This window comes from Myxine glutinosa, chromosome 4 (assembly GCF_964187855.1).
Source record: "Myxine glutinosa chromosome 4, kmMyxGlut1.1, whole genome shotgun sequence".
NCBI classification, from domain to species: Eukaryota; Metazoa; Chordata; class Myxini; order Myxiniformes; family Myxinidae; genus Myxine; species Myxine glutinosa.
The window spans coordinates 98293000-98312106 of NC_136264.1; the positions used below are offsets into that span (position 1 = coordinate 98293000).

Genomic DNA, 19107 nt, shown 5'->3' on the forward strand with positions numbered 1-19107 from the left:
TGAGTGCTGGATGCCGGGATGACGTGCATGTCCGTAGAGGCCTAACCGGGAGCTAAACGTAACACGTGCATGGAAAAGGCCATGGCAGACGGACAGACTGACAAATCTGGCTACTTCACTATATAGATGAAACATATCCGTGTGAAGTACAAAGATAAATAAATGCACAGTATGGTGGGGATACACTATGATTGGCTGAGCCGAGGTGTTATATTTAGGCAAATCAGAATTGAAATCCCCATTGCACCGACCGACTTACTTATTGATACATTTTTTGGGCATTTGCCTTATTGAAATCATCTTATTGAGTATTTGTCCTAATGAAAGAACTGCACAAGCTATATAATCCATGGGCATTTCTTTATTAAGGTTAGAAAGGCTTTAAAAAGTAGGATTAATGATTCCAATTAAATACGTCACGAAAGTCTTCCACAGAGCATTTTAATGCTTTGAAACACCTCGTTTTCACCTCAAGACCGAAGCTCACTCGTAAAAACAAATTCGCTGACTTTGGTGGTGTGTAACAAATGTATGATCAACTTTGCAAGTGATTTTAATTCTGCAACTCCATTCTAGCCAATCAGTGACAAGTATACCACTGAGCCAAACACCTCTGGGCTTATTGGCTCCCGCTTGACCGCTTCAGAAGTAGTAGCTCAGCATGACATGCAAATCATGCTAACGTCACATATGTTCCTCGATGACCAATTACAACGTATTGTCGGAATGGTTCGCCAGCGAATGAGGAAAAGTAATTATTCCATTATCGCTTTGAAAGGAAGTTCATACTCTTTTTGTTGTTATTTTTTTCCTTGTGTATAACTGGAGCCAGGTAAAGCCAGGAAACTGTAGAAAAAGTACTAAAGATAAAAGGTACCTCCATGGTAAGTTTTCCTGGAAAATATGTTCATTTGTAAATATTCCGGGACCACTGTAGGTCACCCTTGACCTTGACTTGATGTTCATTCTTGTACACTTCCATTTTTTTAGCTATTGCTAAATTTCCTTGCCTTTCCCATTGGCTGAACATAATACATTTGGCCAACTTGGGTACCCAAGCCTGAGAGAAAGGGTGATGTGGAGCCAATGTTTCAGGAGACAAAGTCGAGAAAAACTTTCCTAAGGACGGCATTCCTTCCGTCCGGCTGGCTTGTTTCCAAGAATGTTGTCCATCTCCGCCACCAGCGCAGCTGTCAACTTAGGAAGCACCTGTGTAGGTCAATCAACAATTTTCAAGTTAACTTCCTGGAAGAAATTTAAATAATTGTGCATTTCGATATATTGGGGAAAATGTTGAGAGAATTGAACAGGAAATTGAAATTTACATCTTTAAATTTACAAATTGAACAAGCAGAATGAAAACAATACGTCTCAGGACCATAATATTTGGTTGATACGCTACCTGTATAGCTCCGAGGTTCTCGATGAGTTGCTCCACCTTGGTAGCCCTCAGGAGCACCGAACTCACACCTTCATTGTGAAGGCACCATGCTAATAGAACCAGACATTGAGCAGGCACCATGCTAATAGAACCAGACATTGAGCAGGCACCATGCTAATAGAACCAGACATTGAGCAGGCACCATGCCAATAGAACCAGACATTGAGCAGGCACCATGCAAATAGAACCAGACATTGAGCATCAGTTGAGACTTTTGACTTCGTGTAATTGTCGCACAATGTAATGATGGCTCTGCATGACATCTATAAAATGAGAACATCGCTTTACTATGGTAAAAAGTTGAGTCTCTGACATCATGCCCGAGGCCCATCATCACATTGTGCACTCCAGCCTTTCAGTGATGCTTTGTGGTTCCTTGAGACGTCCCTGCTGCCTCTTTCCCTCCTCACTGAGCACCTTTTCCTTGAGCCACTGATATCCCTGCATCGAGTGAAGAGTTTAAACGAACAGGTATGACGTATTCATGTCGAAAACCCAAATTCCCTTCAGCATCCTTTTTGTAAGTAATGGGAGAAGGTATAACCATTTCCTCTTATTTGCTGTACCAGATCAATAATACTTTTAATTGTACTGGATAGTTCATCACCACCATGCACATCAAGAGCGAGGCTCATGGAAGAGTAAGGATGAACTGACAGTTGGGTAGTGGGGGAACAATTGGGCACAAAAAGGAAGGGAATAAACACCCAGAAAAGGAAGAGAGACACAAGATGGGAGGAAACACTGACACGAACAAGTAAGAGGGGACAAATTTGAAAACACACTCTTTCATAGCAATGCTTCAGATAAAGTTTATCATGGTAGTGATTTCAACACCTAAAGGTGGTTATATGGTTGTGATTTCAAACTTTGCTAACAGTTTTCTGCATTCCCACAGTGATTCTCTTTAAAAATATGATATGTGTGAACCATTAAGTAGGTAAAGTGGTGGCTTTGTTGTGAGGACTCTGGGCTGATATCCCAGTGATTGTGGCTTGAACTCTGATTTAAGCAACATATAAAAAAATACTTTATACGCCTCATACCCATGTTCATGCAAGCCTGTAGTACATGGGCTTATGTTGGGAAACCAAAGTTTGTGGACCGTTTTGCTAGATTCTTTGCAACAAGGCTTAAATCACTCTAAATAGCATATAAAATAAAAAAATTGCTGTTGCCAAATTTTCACGACATCTTCATGGTGGCCATCTTTGATTTCAAGATGGCCACCATTTCGGACCTATTTTGCCTTATATCTCACTTATTAATCAAGGTATCAGCACAAGAATAGTGTCCTTACCCACATTTTCGGGGTCAAGGAAGACAATGGTGATAATCAAATTTCAGCTGGATGGCCAACATCTTTATAATTTCAAGATGGCCGCCATTTTTAATCAAAGTATGAGCAAACATAGCCTAGTGTCTTAGTCTGAGACAATTGATGAAGACTAGTTGTGGTGGCTAGCAACCATCATAGACTTAAGCCTTTTCTGAAAGCAATGCTACAGTTTGTTAATCAGTTTGTTTCATCAAACAACTCCTATCAAAAATCCAAACGACGGGCTCTCTACTGATCAAACACAATGTCATTCCCAATAGGCTGGGCATCAGTGTTGCAGCATTTCTCCAAATCAGCATCACAGTTACACAATTCGGTACAGACTACATTCCTAGCTTTGCATGAACACCTGCGTGAACACAATTTGCTAGGACTCTTTGCAGCTCGTCCACAGCCACAGCTAACAAGTTGGAGAATTGAGGCTGGAGCAATTGCAACCTGCGCCAGGACTGGTCTCAATTCGCCTCCAACAGTTTCCCATCCCAAGGTGTTTGGGTCGATCACAGTTGGATTTAGAGTTAGATCTTGTGCCCACGTGTGTGCTTGCAAATGAGCACGTTGGACATGCTCTTTCCAGGCACCAGCAGTTGGTGTTAGTTTCTCGACTCCCTGATCAGCCTTCAGCTGGCGGAATAGGTGCCATCGTAGTTCAGCAGCACTTCTTATTGTGACACCTTTCGGACATAAGAGGCGACAGAAATACTCTTCACATCCTTCTAGGACAGCATCAGATGGTTTATCACCCTCTCCAAGCTGAGCAATTGCTGACACTACTGTTTGACTACTTTCAGTGAATGCCTTGAAGCAAGTTGTTTTTCTCTTCCCCTGAATGTGGCCAGTGGTGTCACAGCCAGTGAGAGCATGCCAATTAACAAGTGCTTTTGCCCTCTGAGCACCAAGCTGTTCATAGATTGGCCTTAGTAAGATTTTCCGACGGTTTTTTCCAGTGCCCATGATAACTGCAGCATCACTTCCTAGGTCATCACTTCGACGTAGAGCAAGTAACAACACATCTGTGTCTGGGGAATAGATACTCACAATGAATCCTGTTTTCACAAGTTGCACTGCATGCAAAATCATGAGTGTGTCAGCTTCCTCCTGGCTACTGACCTCTTTAGCAATTTCACATTCAAAATTGCTCTGGACACTTCTCCTTGTCACTGTTACAATCTGCATGGAGGATCTACTGTTGATCAATCTATTTGCCAGGAAGAGTGTCAGTGAATCCTTTGTGACATTACTAGCAAGGAATGACTTGGTGTCCTTGATTTTGGTTTGCTCATCAACAATATAGTTTTTCACTGCCTTGGTCTTGCCTCTACGACGTTCCCTTGTTCCTTCCTTCAATGATGCATCAATTGTGTAATTGTCAAACACAACCCGAAGCTGATCATAAGCACGTCCTCTGCATTCGGCTAGCTGTACATACGCTGTGCCTAGCTCCTTGCAGTTCTGAAATTTCTTGACACTCATTAATTCTTGCAATAGCGCCATTCCATCAACAATTAAGCATGTCCTGGGTCTTTCTTGCACATTCTCAGGGTGTTCTGCAAGTTCTTCAGCATGGTCACTTGAGTTTGTGTCATCACTGGATTTCACAAGACCCTCCAGGAGTGATATGATCTTGCTCTTGTCGGTGGTGGGGTGGACCATTCCATTTGGCTGGAGAAGAGTTCTATTGGTATTGGACAGTTCATGTGCCCCTACCACTTCCTCTAGATCCACTGCTTCCCTCGATGACCTTGCAATGACTAGTAGTCGAGCAAACAGGGATGTCGTCACTTTCAGTGCCACTACCTCACTACCAGTTTTCACCAACAGGTCTTTGCCGACCGAATTCCAAGATGGCAATGTCAATTTGGTCATTGTCAACCACAGGTTTTGGTTTCCCTTTATTCTCTTTTCTACAAATGCACTTTAAGCCTCCTGTCCGAATTTCTCTGCATTAAGAATTCCTTCCTCCACAGCTTTAGGAATCACCTCAATTGCAGCATCTATTGCTGTCCTTCTTGCCTTTTTGCCATGAATGACAGAAGGTTTTTGGCCTTGACCATCGGTAATATCACAACAAATGTTCTCACGGATCTTCTTTAACAGCCTGCCCCTGGTGATGCTGTGATTCTGAATACCATAGTCCCTCATCATGTTACTGTAGACCTCATCAGCCTCAGGTGTTGAGACAAACTGTCCATCATCGATGCAATCCTGTAATTCAGCGAAGAACTCAATTTCAGCTGATACAAATCTCTCTCACTGTCCTAAGTCCCAATCACCACTTCGGTCACCTGCACAATTTTTGCGCTGTGGCATTTGCACGTAGCGACTCCAGTTGGAGGTCAAACAGCTCTTAAGGTAGTAGTAAGGGAAACATATGAAAATCTGTTAACTAAATTGTTACCAAAAAATTTCTTCACCAATATGTTTGTAAAGGTGTGTAATAACATGTGTTAAAATGTTGAAGTTCAACTCCCGTGGGAAACCCAGAAAAAAAGCTGTTGAATTCGGGTACCGAAAAATTATTTTCGAGAATTTTTATTTTTTTAATCGGCCCTTAAGTAACTTATGAGGGGTCAAATAAGGGTTTTTCATGATTCTGAGTTGATTGTTAACATTTATATTTCACCACAGACACTCCTTTGTGGAAAAATAATTTCTAAATATATATCATTTTCTACTTTGCAGGACATGGAGTCTAGCAATATGGATGAAGACGTTACTCCACCTGTGCTCAATTGCTTCATCTGTGCACGCTCGGATACACCAGCTGAAAGGCTCATACAGGCAACTCCAAAGGGATACTCAACTTTATTGAAACAAGCAGAAACTGTCGAAAATGTTACTGTTGTGGAACGTATGAAGGAGGCTCAAAAGGAAGGAAAACTGAGGTACCACCAGAAGTGTAAAAATGATCTGTACAACAACTTTGTTGCAACCACCAAGAAGTCAGCTCAAGCATCAAAGGCAGAGAAAGAGTCATCAAAGTTGAAGCGAAGACGCACTACTTGTGAGTTCAGTTCATCAACTGGCTGCAGTTCTAGAAGATCACAGTCAGTTGACCTCCTGTATAAGGATGTATGCATTCTTTGCAACCAACCAGCCCAGCTCTACAAAAATAATCCAGCACAAGCTAGAAAGAAATACAGAGTGCCAGATAATTTGACTGCAGATACACTGAAGGCAAGCTTGCTGAAGACAGCACGGAGTCGCGGGGATGACTGGGGCACTGAAGTCACTGCACGCCTGGAAGGGATCAACGACTTGGTAGCAGAAGAAACACTGTACCATTTGCGATGCAAACTTATGTTTGCGAGAGGTGACCGTTTGTCCAAGACTGATGAGGAAGGAAAAAGGAAGAGAGGACAGAGGACAGCATGAGGAGCGAGAGGCAGTTTTTATTGAATTCTGCGAATGGTTAGACTCAGAATTAGAGCATGGGGTAATGAACATGGACCAAGTCCATGAAAGGCTGCAGGAGTTTGATCAGTCACCAGAGAAGAGCCTTTCTTATTCAAAGCATTGGCTAAAGATAAAACTTCTAGAGAAATACGAAGACACCTTGTATTTCACACACAGGAAAGAAGGGCAGATGTACTCTGTCTCAAAGATGGCACCGACAATATTCTGCGAGTGCATCATGCTAATCTTGACCATGGAGATGAGAAGACTCAGATCATAAAGACGGCACTCAAGTTCATATCCAATGATATTGCCTTGATTGATTTAGGTCCAAAGTCATACCCCACCACACACAGTATGACTGACATCGATAGTCAGCTGACACTTGTTCCTGCAAGCCTTCAGATGTTCTTGAGACCGATTGTCAAGACAGATGAAAGAGTTGCCGTTTGGGGGCAGAATTTTATTAAGGCCTGTCGACCTCGGTCTGGAGTATTGCCACACCAAATGGGGCTTGCCATACAACTTGATCATAGATTTGGGTCAAAATGGATGCTCAACAAGTTCCACCGGCTGGGATACACTGAGTCTTACACGGAGACACAAAACTACAAATACTGCTTCCTTAATAGTAGGAGTGGAGATGATGTTCCAGATACTTCTGGCACTCTTGACACCATTGTGGAGGAAACCGATGAACAGATCAATGATGAGGTTGCGGTTGATGCTGCGCTTGAGGATCAATCAGTGATGACAGCCAAAGTGCCAGCCAGTGAAAGTGAATTGTCAAGTAATGATCAGGTGGTCTTTATGGAGGTTGGGGAAACAAACAATGCAGTCACTCAGTTTGTTGGAGACAATATAGATTTAAGCATTGTCTCTATTCACGGAAACACTCCCTTTCACTCAATGGGTTGGATCGAAGTCACCTCTCCGGCACCACCCTTGCCAGATCCACAGACAACAGCAGCTTTCCCCCAGGTGAAGTTGAAGGCACTCGACAAAGCTAAGATCCTGAGAGGAACCTGAGAGGAACTTTCTCCCCCATTTCCCCAGATAGTTTTCACTCATTAACCTTCAATGTTTACACTTTCCCCTCAAGTTATGTATTCCGTCATATTTTATAACACCTTTTTCTTCTTCTTCTTTAAAAGGCTGCTTTCGACTTGCTCACCAATTCAATTCATCCCAAAAAAAATATCCATCTCCTATAGTGCCTTTTTTCTACATTCCCTAAACTCTCCTGCACTCCATCCTCCATCCAGCGTCCTTAAACATATTTTTAACTCGAAGGTCACAAGAAACTCATTTTGCAATAAATGTTCGTTTCCCATAAATCGTACACTTTCAAAAATCCAATCTCACCCCTCCCCTCCAAATCTTCCCCATAACCCCTCCCCTCCAAATCTTCCCCATCACCCCTCCCCTCCAAATCTTCCCCATCACCCATCCCTTTCAAATCTCCCCCCTTGCCCCCTCCCTCCTAAACTACCCCCTCACCCCTCCCCGCCAAGACGCCCCCTCGCCCCTCCCCTCCTAGACTCCTGCCTCACCCCTCCCCTCCAAATCTCCCCCATATCCCATCCCTTTCAAATCCCTCCCCTTGTCCCTTCCCTCCCAAACTCCCCCCTCACCCCTCCCCTTCAAATCTCCCCACCCTCATTGCTTTTCAATTTCCCCCCTCTCACTCCCCCTCCTCAAAGCGTCCTCCCCGCTTCTTCCCCCTTCAAACTCTCACCTCCATCTCCCCCAACCTTCTGCCTCGCTCTTCCCCCTCCTCAAATAACACCTCATTGTGGCTCACCCAATCACCATCAAACCTTTTGTCCGCCCCATCCTTCCCTTTCTCCGAGCTATTCTGAAATCTCTGACACACCTTCAACAGCTCTCCCTACCTCTTCCACCTCTTCCACATCTTACCCTACCCCTCCTCCCCCCTGTTCTGTATCTGATGCTCCCCCTTCCTCTTCATTAACGGTATGGACCTCAAACATCCGGGGCCTTCGTTCAAACTTAACTGATCTCTCCTTACAGGTTGCTTCTGTCAAACCAGACGTGATCTGCTTAACAGAAACTTTCCTCCTTTATGATGTCTCTGATTCCATAGTATCTCTCCCGGGCTACTCCCTCCTCCGGTATGATAGACCTGAGCCTCGTCCTGGAGGCGGGGTTGCTAGCTTTATCAAAAACTCTCTTCCTCACTCGCCCTGCACTGCACTCTCTCCACCTCACCCCCAGGAATACCTCTGGCTACGGCTTCCCCTTCGCTCCCACCTCTTGTTCATATGTGTGTTGTACCGTCCACCAAACAGTGATGACTCCATCTACATCTCGCTGTCTGATGATATGGACCAACTTCTATCTACTCATCCCAACTCTCTCTTCCTCATATGTGGTGATTTCAACTGTCATCATGCCAGTTGGCTGGGTGTGGGTACCTATCTCACCAGCCATGGCTCCTCAGCAAAGGACTTCTGCGACTCACTGGGACTGACACAATCTGTCAATTTCCCGACCCGGATCTCAGTCAACGGAACATCTTCTCTTCTGGACTTGGTTATGACTAACTTCCCTGAAAATGTCTGCTGCTCTTCTTCTGCTCCGATCGGATCATCTGATCATGTCCTTGTTAAAGTGGACATCTCTCTGACCATCCTCAGGGAGCCTGCTCAGCGTCGACGAGTCTGGCATTTCACTCAGGCCAACTGGCACGGTCTTCAAGCAGCCATCAATCATCTGGACCGGTCTCCCATCTCTACCACCTCTGACATCAACTCATCCTGGGAATTCTTCCAAAGTAAATTGCTCTCTCTCATGCACAGATTTATCCCATCTCATCTTCAGTTGTCATACCCTTCCTCCCGTCCATGGTACACGGAATCTTGTGGTGAGGCTGTTGCCCAGAAACAACTTGCCTTCATCTCCTGGAAAACAAATCCAATGGAAGGAAATCTCATTTCCTTTCACAAAGCCCGAAACAAGTGTGTGTCCACCCTCAGGAGAGCCAGGAAACAATATCTCTCCGTTCTCAAGACCGAACTCTCTTATCTGTCTCCCTCTTCCAAATCCTGGTGGCGTCTGGTCAAATCCGTTTCTGGTGTTTGTTCCCCCTCCATCCCCTCCCTTACCTCAAACGGCTACACAGCTGACTCCGCACGTGAAAAAGCTGAATGCCTCAACTCTGTGTTTGCCTCTAAATCTTGTGTCCCAAACCCATCCCTCTCTGTACCAACCATACCCAGTCGTACCCTGCTGCTCCTGGACTCCGTGTCCTTTCCTCCTGACAAGGCGGAAAAGTTTCTGTCAACCCTCGACTCTGATTCTGCAACTGGACCCGACGGCATCAGCCCACGGGTCCTAAAATCCTGCTCTGCTGCTCTATCTCACCCTCTCTCTGTTCTCTTCACCCTCTCTTTTGCTCAAGGTCAACTGCCATCTGCTTGGAAATCAGCCAACATCACCGCTTTGCACAAAAAAGGTGCAAAAACAGATCCTAGCAACTACAGACCAATCAGCCTTCTCCCAATTATCAGCAAAGTCATGGAATCCATCATTGCTTCGGATATGAAATCTTTCCTCTTCTCCAATGGCTTGATCTCTGATCATCAATTTGGTTTCAGACCAGGTCACTCTACTCTGGACATGCTGCTTCTGCTGTCTCAACAATGGATGGAGGTCCTCAATGCCAAACAGGAATTTAGAGCTGTCTCCCTCGACATATCACGTGCCTTCGACACGGTCTGGCACCCCGCTCTGCTCACCAAACTCTCCTCCTTTGGTATCCATGGAAATCTCCACGCATGGCTGGCGGAATTCCTCTCTAGTCGTCGTCAACGTGTGGCCCTGAATGGGTTTCTCTCATCTCCTCTTCCTGTTCAGGCTGGAGTTCCCCAAGGCAGTGTTCTGGGCCCCGTGCTTTTTCTGGTCTTCATCAATGATCTCTCTGGCTCTCTCGAAAATCCTCTCTATCTCTTTGCTGATGACTCCACTCTCTGCCGCTCCATTCCTCTTCCCTCAGATCGGCAGTCTGCTGCCTCCTCACTCTCTGAAGACCTGGACAAAATCACAGACTGGTCAAACAAGTGGAACATGTCTTTCAATCCTGACAAATCTCACACTCTTACTATGTCTCTCCGAAAAGATCGACTGGACAACCCTCCCATCTACTTTCTCAACAATCCTCTCCAAGAAGTTCTGTCGCTCAAGATTTTGGGTCTCACTATCTGCCATGATCTTTCTTGGGAAAACCACATTTCCAAGCTGGCCTCCAAAGCCAGTCGCCGACTGGGCATCCTCTGTCGTGCGAAGTCCTTCCTCGGCACACCTGAGCTCCTCACCACATACAAGGCTTTCATCCGCAGCTCAATGGAATACTGTTCTCCCCTATGGGCCGGTGCTCCTGCCTCACACCTAGCTCGGCTACACGCTGTTGAAACCAAAGCTTTCAGAATTATTGGAATCTCCCGCGATGAAGCTATCTCTGAGGGCCTTTCACTCACTCACCGCAGGCAGGTAGGTGGTCTTTCTGTCTTCTACCGACTCCTCTCCGGCCTTGCACCCCCAGCTCTCTCTGTGCTCTGTCCCCCAAATATTCCTACAGGTCGCACAAGATCTGCCAGCAACCCTCTGATGGTTAAACTGCCGAAATCTCGGCTCTCTGCTCACCTTCACTCTTTCATTCCTCTTTTCTCCCGCCTCTGGAACAAACTCCCTCACTCCCTTCAATCCCACTCCTCCCTCCAGGTCTTTAAAACAGCTGTTCACCACCATCTCTTATCTTCCCCCATCCAAAATCTTGATCTTTTCTACCCCCGCTAATTCACCCCAGATCCACCTTGTTTGAAATTCCAACTTCTTTCCTGGAAGTCCTGGCAGTGTCCATATGTTTTATACCTCTCCCACCGCCCCCTTCCCACGCCCCCCCCCCCAAAGCCCTCGCCCTCTCTCAGATCTCTCGATGTCTCCATGTCTCTCGGTCCCTGCTCTCAAATGTTGTGTTTGTGTCCTTCCCCCTCTCTCCCCATCTTGTCTACCGCTCCCTATGTTATATGTTTTATGTGTCGGTTTGTCTTTCTGTGTGATTAATGTTCGCTCTTTCACGAGCCTCGATCTTGTATACAAAAAAAAAACAAAAAATAACTGAAGTAAAGATTATTCCATTTACGAACAGGAAACAGATAGGAACGAACGCGATCATGTTTCTCCCCCTCGCTGAGCTTTCCTCCTCCCTGGCTCATGATCAGCCACTCCTCACCCCAGGTGACACACTCTGGGCAGCGGGGTGGGTGATCAAAGCCAACGATCCTGAGTTCCCACACTCCAACTGGAATGGCTGGATGAAGAGAATCCATGCTAATGATGCAAAGCAGAGCACACAGATCGAGTTCCTCCCAGTTATTGAAGGAGACCCTAATGACCTCAACACCATCTTCACCACTCTGAAAGAGGATCCTTCTACAGAGCATGTCTCTGAACCCCAGTGACTATGGATGGACAATAGGTGTGCATGGGTATGAGCCAGTTCCAACACTGGACCCCACGGCTCCTGAGGAGCTATTGCAGTTCACGAGCTGTAATTGTCATGGAGATTGCAGCAACCGGCGATGCAGCTGCAAGAAGAATGGGGTCACGTGCATCTCGGCCTGTGGAGTCTGTAATGGCATTACATGCAGAAACTGCAGTCATGATGTTGTTGAGTCTGAAGAAGACATAGACAATGACTGTTGAAACTTCTGACATTGTGAATGAGAAATAACTCTTGAGTATTATATATGTATGTGAAATAAAAGCTACTTTGTGTGTAAATGTAAAAGTGAAAATATAAATGTTAACAATCAACTCAGAATCATGAAAAACCCTTATTTGACCCCTCATAAGTTACTTAAGGGCCGATTTAAAAAAATAAAAATTCTCGAAAATAATTTTTCGGTACCCGAATTCAACAGCTTTTTTTCTGGGTTTCCCACGGGAGTTGAACTTCAACATTTTAACACATGTTATTACACACCTTTACAAACATATTGGTGAAGAAATTTTTTGGTAACAATTTAGTTAACAGATTTGTGAAATATCTCATAAAATGCCCTTACTATAGGTTATGTCCCTTGCAAGAAAATCTCCCTCAACGAGAAAGTCCACAAGGTTGAGTTTCCAGACACTGTTGTCACTGTTTTCCACAATCTGTTTAACTGACCTACCAATATCTTTGCTTCTACACTCACAGCGTATCTCTTCTGTCCCGGTCTTTTTGTCCTGTTTCACAGTCTGACAGAAAAAGCACATATTCCGGCAGAATGATGGTACTGTCGACCGTGTCTGCCTTTCTGCTGGTGCTGAACAGGAGGCTTCCTCTGGAATAGGAGTTGTTGATGGTCTTCCTCGTTTCTTACCTCCGGTCAGAACACGAGTGTCCATTTGACTTGTGGCTTGTTCATATCGTCCTTTATCACGTTCAATATGCTGTATATGTGTCAGCATACCGTAACAGCTCCGATGCCATAATGCTTTTCTTGACATCAGATCACCAGCGGATAAGCCTTGCAGTCTCTGATTTATGGCCACATATGTCGGATTCCTGTATGTATCTCGTTTGGTGAGATTTCGCAAAAATGTCTCATATGTATCAGTATCTGCCTGTGGTGTGCTTAAAGGCTCAAGCACTTTCCTTTTTATGTATTTCTTCCCTTGGCATAGCAAACAAAGACTGAAGTCAATGGGCTTCTTTTTAGCAGCAGGTTCCTCTGGCGTGGTCATGATGCCGGCAGTCGTTCTTCCTCCACAGTTATCCAAGAATGCAACTTCTCAAGGTCGTCTGCTGCACATCTGAAAAGAATAAAGATTGTTAAAAAGTCATCCAACACAGTTTCAGGAATATTATTTGACTAAAACTAGATGTACGGTAGCTTGATTCTTTAGATAATATTTGGGTGTGGATCTGGCAGAAGAACTCCCCTGTCCCCCCACCTCCTATCCACCCCCTCCCAATCCAATCCTAACCATTATCTAAAAATGTAAGTACCTGTGAGTAAAAGTAAATAGATTCAATACCAGGACATTTATATTTAAACCTGATATACATGAAAACCTTTTAAAGTATGGCTTTGACCTGGAGTTTGGGCAAAACTAGCTTAAAAAATGGTGGCCATCTTGAAATTATAAAGATGTTGGCCATCCAGCTGAAATTTGATTATTACCATTGTCTTCCTTGACCCCGAAAATGTGGGTAAGGACACTATTCTTGTGCTGATACCTTGATTAATAAGTGAGATATAAGGCAAAATAGGTCCGAAATGGTGGCCATCTTGAAATCCAAGATGGCCGCCATGAAGATGTCGTGAAAATTTGGCAACAGCAATTTATTTTATTTTATATGCTATTTAGAGTGATTTAAGCCTAGTTGCCAAGAATCTAGCAAAACGGTCCACAAATATACATAAGCCCATGTACTACTGGTGTTGGCTTAGCGGTTAAGGTGCCGGCTTGGAGATCCTGGGCTCAAATCCCGGTCAGATCGCTGAGTTAATGCCAGGGGGGTTGACTCAGCCTATCATCTTTCCAAGGTTGACAAATTGAGTACCAGCTCACTGGTAATTCACTGTGTGTTGCAAGAAGTGAGTAACAGAGTTGGTGGCAGGAAGGGACTGATTTTTGCCTCTTATTTGCAATTGATAATAATATTTATTCATATAATATATGTTTATTATTTATTTATTTATAATTATTATTTATTATTTATATAATAATATTTTATTATTATTATAATACTTATATAATATATTATTATTATTATTATTATTATTATTATTTATTTATAATAATATTATTGTATTATTATTATTTATAATTATTGTTTATTTATTATTATATTGTTTATAATTATTATTTTATATTGTTTTATATTGTTATTTTATATTGTTTATAATTATTATTGTTTATTATTTATATAATATTTATTTATAATATATTATTGAGATAATAATATTGATAATAATATTTGCAATTTGCAATTTGCCTAATAGCGTACAGCAGGATATGCCTCCCAATGGTTTATGCCAGATGGCTGTAAAACATTGCTTCAAAAAGGGGACCATGGTGCCCAAAAAGGCCAGCCTGCTCTGTGGGGGGAAAATGGCCTCTAAAGACGGTTCCTATACGCATGTTCATTCAGGACAAGTATGAGGCAATCAAGGTGGTCAAAAAGAGAAAATGACCTTTCAAGCTCAGGCTCATTTATAAGCAGTTTGAGTAAGAGGAGGTGTAGACATGTAGACATGTGGACATCAATCTCACAGCACAAAAGCACCTCTGAAAGCATGCTTTTTAAGAATATCATGTAACATACGGAGGGGTCACAGATGACCCCCTCCCAAGACCACAAGCAACATTGTGTGGGAATCATGGTCACAGATGACCCCCTCCCAAGACCGCAAGCAACGTTGTGTCGGAATTGTGGTCACAGATGACCCCCTCCAAAGACCGCAAGCAATGTTGTGTGGGAATCATGGTCACAGACGACCCCCTCCCAAGACCGCAAGCAACGTTGTGTGGGAATCATGGTCACAGATGACCCCCTCCCAAGACCGCAAGCAATGTTGTGTGGGAATCGTGGTCAGAGATGACCCCCTCCCAAGACCGCAAGCAATGTTGTGTGGGAATCGTGGTCACAGATGACCCCCTCCCAAGACAGTGTGGAAGTGTAACTCAGTGTAACTTATTGATTAAAGACTGGTAACGATTTCGTAAATGGATGCCAAGAATGTGCACGCACATGGTAATCTCTTGTCCACCTGGTCACAGCCCCTGGCTGGAGCACCCCCTATCGTTTGGTAAACGGAACTCACAGCAGGAGGGGAGCGAGCTGATGCCAGGACTTGGTGCATGCATGACCTCGGGGCATTAGCGGAGAAAGGATTAACATTCAGCGGACAGGGGATTAACTCCAGTTTGTCCATATAAATCCGAGCAAACGTTGAGTCAAGGAGACTTGTGACCCCAAGCTCTGACCGACGGAACGGACGAGCACTCATCATCAGACCCTCTGCCCGACGGGAGTGGCGGAGGAACATCGGCCGAACGAGAAGGACCATGCGAAAAGAGTTAACCTGGTCCATTGAATTAAGCGGTATTATTTGGTAATGGAATGAAGTGAATAACCAGTTAATAAACCAGACCTTTTGTAAAACCTGTGTCCGGTCATTGGAGTCTTGAGTCTCAGCAACCAATTCCCTGACAATTTGGAGGCACCGCTGACATCAATTGTACACAAACAAGTCTTTAAAAGGTGAGTGTGTCTTGTTTTTGTCCAATATGATTTACGAACTTGGAAATAATTTTGTACATACATGGGGGAGGAGGTGGTCTGGGGCTTCCTTGCGCACCGATGCCGCGACATAGGATAAAGAATGGTACTTCGATAAACGATTGTAGCTATTATTCGTGTTTTTCTAAATGATTTCTGTAAATACGTATTTTTTGCGCTGTCTAAATAAAATGCACCAGGTCGGCGCTGGCCATTAAGGGCCTTGCTGTGACCTGGGAGCAAACGGAGCATGTGTGCACCATGCGACCGTTTGCTTCCAAGTCGTGTAAGGCCGGTACACTCGTTTACACACCCGTACACGTGTAAAGTAGTTTTTTTTTTTTGCACTTGTTCAAAGCACGCGACTTGCTCGGCGTGCGACAGGGAGCCGGGAAATGGAATTATATTTATATATATATATTTTTACCTCATTCCAATTTATGGTATTGCGACAAAACGGCTTATATCTTTGGAACGACTGGTCGGATTTAGACAAATTAAACGGAATTGTGTAGGACGAAAGCCGTGGGTCCAAAGTTAAAAAAAAAAAAAACAAAAAAAAAAAAAAAAGGGGTGGAGGAGAGAAAAATTTTTTTTTCAGTTTTCCCGCCATGTCTAAAACTCGTTCGATCAACAAATAAATTCATGACAGACAACCCCACCTCATGCCGGTCCAGAATTATTGTGAAAGATGGCGATTGGATGAAAATTGCATACCAACACTCCCTCACTGTCCCTCATTGTCCCTCATGTCCATTCCGGCACCCTGTCTCTTGCTCCCGCTCCTTCTCCCTCCCCTCCCTCTAGTTCCCATAGGCGGACGTTTTGCGAGAAGCAAAGCGTTTTGCAGGAAGCTTCCAGGAAGCTTCCAGGAAGCAAAGCCAGGGCTGTTGCTTTTTGTGTATTTTCTCTGCGCCCCATACTCGCAGATTTGGTTGGTACAAATATTTTATTGAAAGGTGAAAGATGCTTTTGTGGAAGAGCAATGGCAGACCACCCATTGTCACCACTTTCATGAGCTCAGAGAAATAAAAAATTCCAAATTCCACTCTGATGGCTCAGTGGAAATCGGCAGCAGAGTGGGAATCGGCAGACAATGGAACAGCTAGCGACGAGTGTTTGTGAGTAACAACCACCCTCTGGTCGAGGCTCATAGGAGGGGTGATGCTTACTGATTCGGCACGCTTACAATAGATATTAATGGCGAAGGTTGTGGTTGGTTCGATTTTGCGAAATGGACGTTCTTTGAACGGGTTAAATGAGAATTTTCATATTGGATGATAAAGCAACGAAGAGTTTTGTGGGATTATGGGGTCATATCGCGACATCATGGGAAAGCTGGTGTAAATGGTGGGATGTCAGAGGTAATGGTGTGGTTTAATGTTCACACTGTTTTGGAAAATAATGCTCGATGCAACATGATCCTAAAAAGAACCCATCCCTACATCTAAGGATCAGGAAGGGAAGGAATGGAAAATTTGAAGTATTAAAGTTACGGAACTCAAAATGTCTGGGTTTGGATGTAGTCATTAAAGGATTGAGTCATTCATTGGTTTGATGATGGTCCTAATATTTTGATAAATGTTTGATAATGGTCCTGGTAATTTTAGTCCTAGGAATAATATTGCTAGTGGTTTGTCTGAAGATTTTAATGGGATTTTAATAGGATTTTAATGGGATTTTAATGGGATTTAATGGGATTTTAATGGGATAAATTGGGAACATTCAAATGTTGGGTTGTGCTAACGTTTCCACAACGTCGCTACAACGTTTCACTTTCGTTGTTGCAACGTTTTGCTCCAACGTTTTGGGAACATTCAAATGTTGTGTTTTGCTAACGTTTCCACAACGTCGCTACAACGTTTCACTTTCGTTGTTGCAACGTTTTGCTCCAACGTTTTGGGAACATTCAAATGTTGTGTTTTGCTGACGTTTCCACAACGTCGCTACAACGTTTCACTTTCGTTGTTGCAACGTTTTGCTCCAACGTTTTGGGAACATTCAAATGTTGTGTTTTGCTGACGTTTCCACAACGTCGCTACAACGTTTCACTTTCGTTGTTGCAACGTTTTGCTCCAACGTTTTGGGGACACTCAAATGTTAAGTAAATCGGATAAGAATTCACGAGTTATTTAATTATTAGCGATTAATGAAGTACTTATTTAATTAATTACATTTCTTATTAAATTACAGTAATTACATTACAGTAATTACCTGAGGTAATTACAGTAATTACAGTTCCGGTAATTACAGTAATTACAGTAATCATTACAGTAATTGCAGTAATCTTATTACAGTAATTACATTACATTAACTCAGGCACCTTTTGAGTAAGGAAGCTGATATTTGGACATGACACTGACCAAGTGATGTGGCTGTCAAGGAAAATTTTGATTTATTGATTAATCATTTAATAAATTAACTCGTTGATTTATAAATGACTTATTTAATTAAAAGTCCTCAGAGATACATCTTCGGATGAAATACTTGCAGATTGGTTATGCTATGAGCCAATTGATTAAGGAAAATATTTTGTGATGGCCATATTGGCAATTTCGTGGCCATATTCGTGGCAACTCAGTTAGTGCCACTGCACCTTTAAAATGCATCCCTGCGTTCATTTTTCGATTGATTGAGTTGAAATTTTGAACAATCGGATCTGGACTGTCGTTGTTAACGACTCTAGCACGCACTCGTCCAATCAGGATGGAGCGGTATGGTCCCCGGATCATCACTGCCCGCAGTTTTTAATTAATTTTACTTTTTCTCTTGGTCATATAATTTTGAAGACATGCATGTCATGATAGAGGAAATGTTTGTTCTGTAAAACGGAATAAATGTTGTTTATTTGTGTGGGTGTGTATTTTTGTGTATTTTGGATATATTTTCACGACTAATTCCAGTTATCGTCCTGCAAAATGTCTGCTCGTTCTTTTTCCTTTGAGTCGTAAATTCCTGTTGAATTCTCATTAAAATGCGGAATTAAGTACGCTGTGTGATGATGGAGATCCTTGATGACGAATCAGGAATAGTGAATGAGCAAACAAATATCACGGATGGTACACCGGATAAGGAAAATGTAGATGAAACCCCTTTTGCTCAGGTGCTGTGCAGCGCTGCACAAAGATCCATATGAGTGGGGCCTGGGTGCTGTGTAATTAGTACACAAAGAACCAATTACTAGGGTGCTGAATAAACACAAAGATCCATTTTTTGAGCTGGTTCGCCCGGTGCTGTGATTTATTCAAAGAACCAAATTTTGTAAGAATTAAGATATGATTTTTCGACATTATAAATACTTTAATATATGTAACGATTTTTGTAACGATCGTCCTGCAAAAGGTCTGCTCGTTCTTTTTCCTTTGAGTCGTAAAATCCTGTTGAATTCTCATTAAAATGCGGAATTAAGTACGCTGTCTGATGATGGAGATCCTTGATGCGAATCAGGAAAAGTGAATGAGCGGACAAAATTTGGGAGAGGTCTTACACACGGGTTTATCTATTATTCGTGTTTTTTTTTTGTTTTTTTTCTCTAGCGATCTGTAAATAATGCATGTGTATGGAAGAAGTTGAATGATATGATTGGATATTCTTCACACTTATGGAAGAAGTTGAATGATATGATTGGATATT

The 19107-nt window shown here is 43.2% G+C and overlaps 1 protein-coding gene across 1 annotated transcript in view; it reads right to left on the minus strand.

Annotated features, from left to right (window-relative positions):
• Positions 1-1119: 1119 nt before the first annotated feature.
• LOC144891633 (voltage-gated potassium channel subunit beta-3-like) overlaps positions 1120-19107 on the minus strand; it is a 41590-nt gene continuing 23602 nt past the window's right edge. Inside the window, 3 exon segments of the mRNA XM_078775283.1 lie at positions 1120-1209; positions 1403-1491; positions 1762-1882. Coding sequence (XP_078631409.1) covers positions 1120-1209; positions 1403-1491; positions 1762-1882 — 300 coding nt within the window.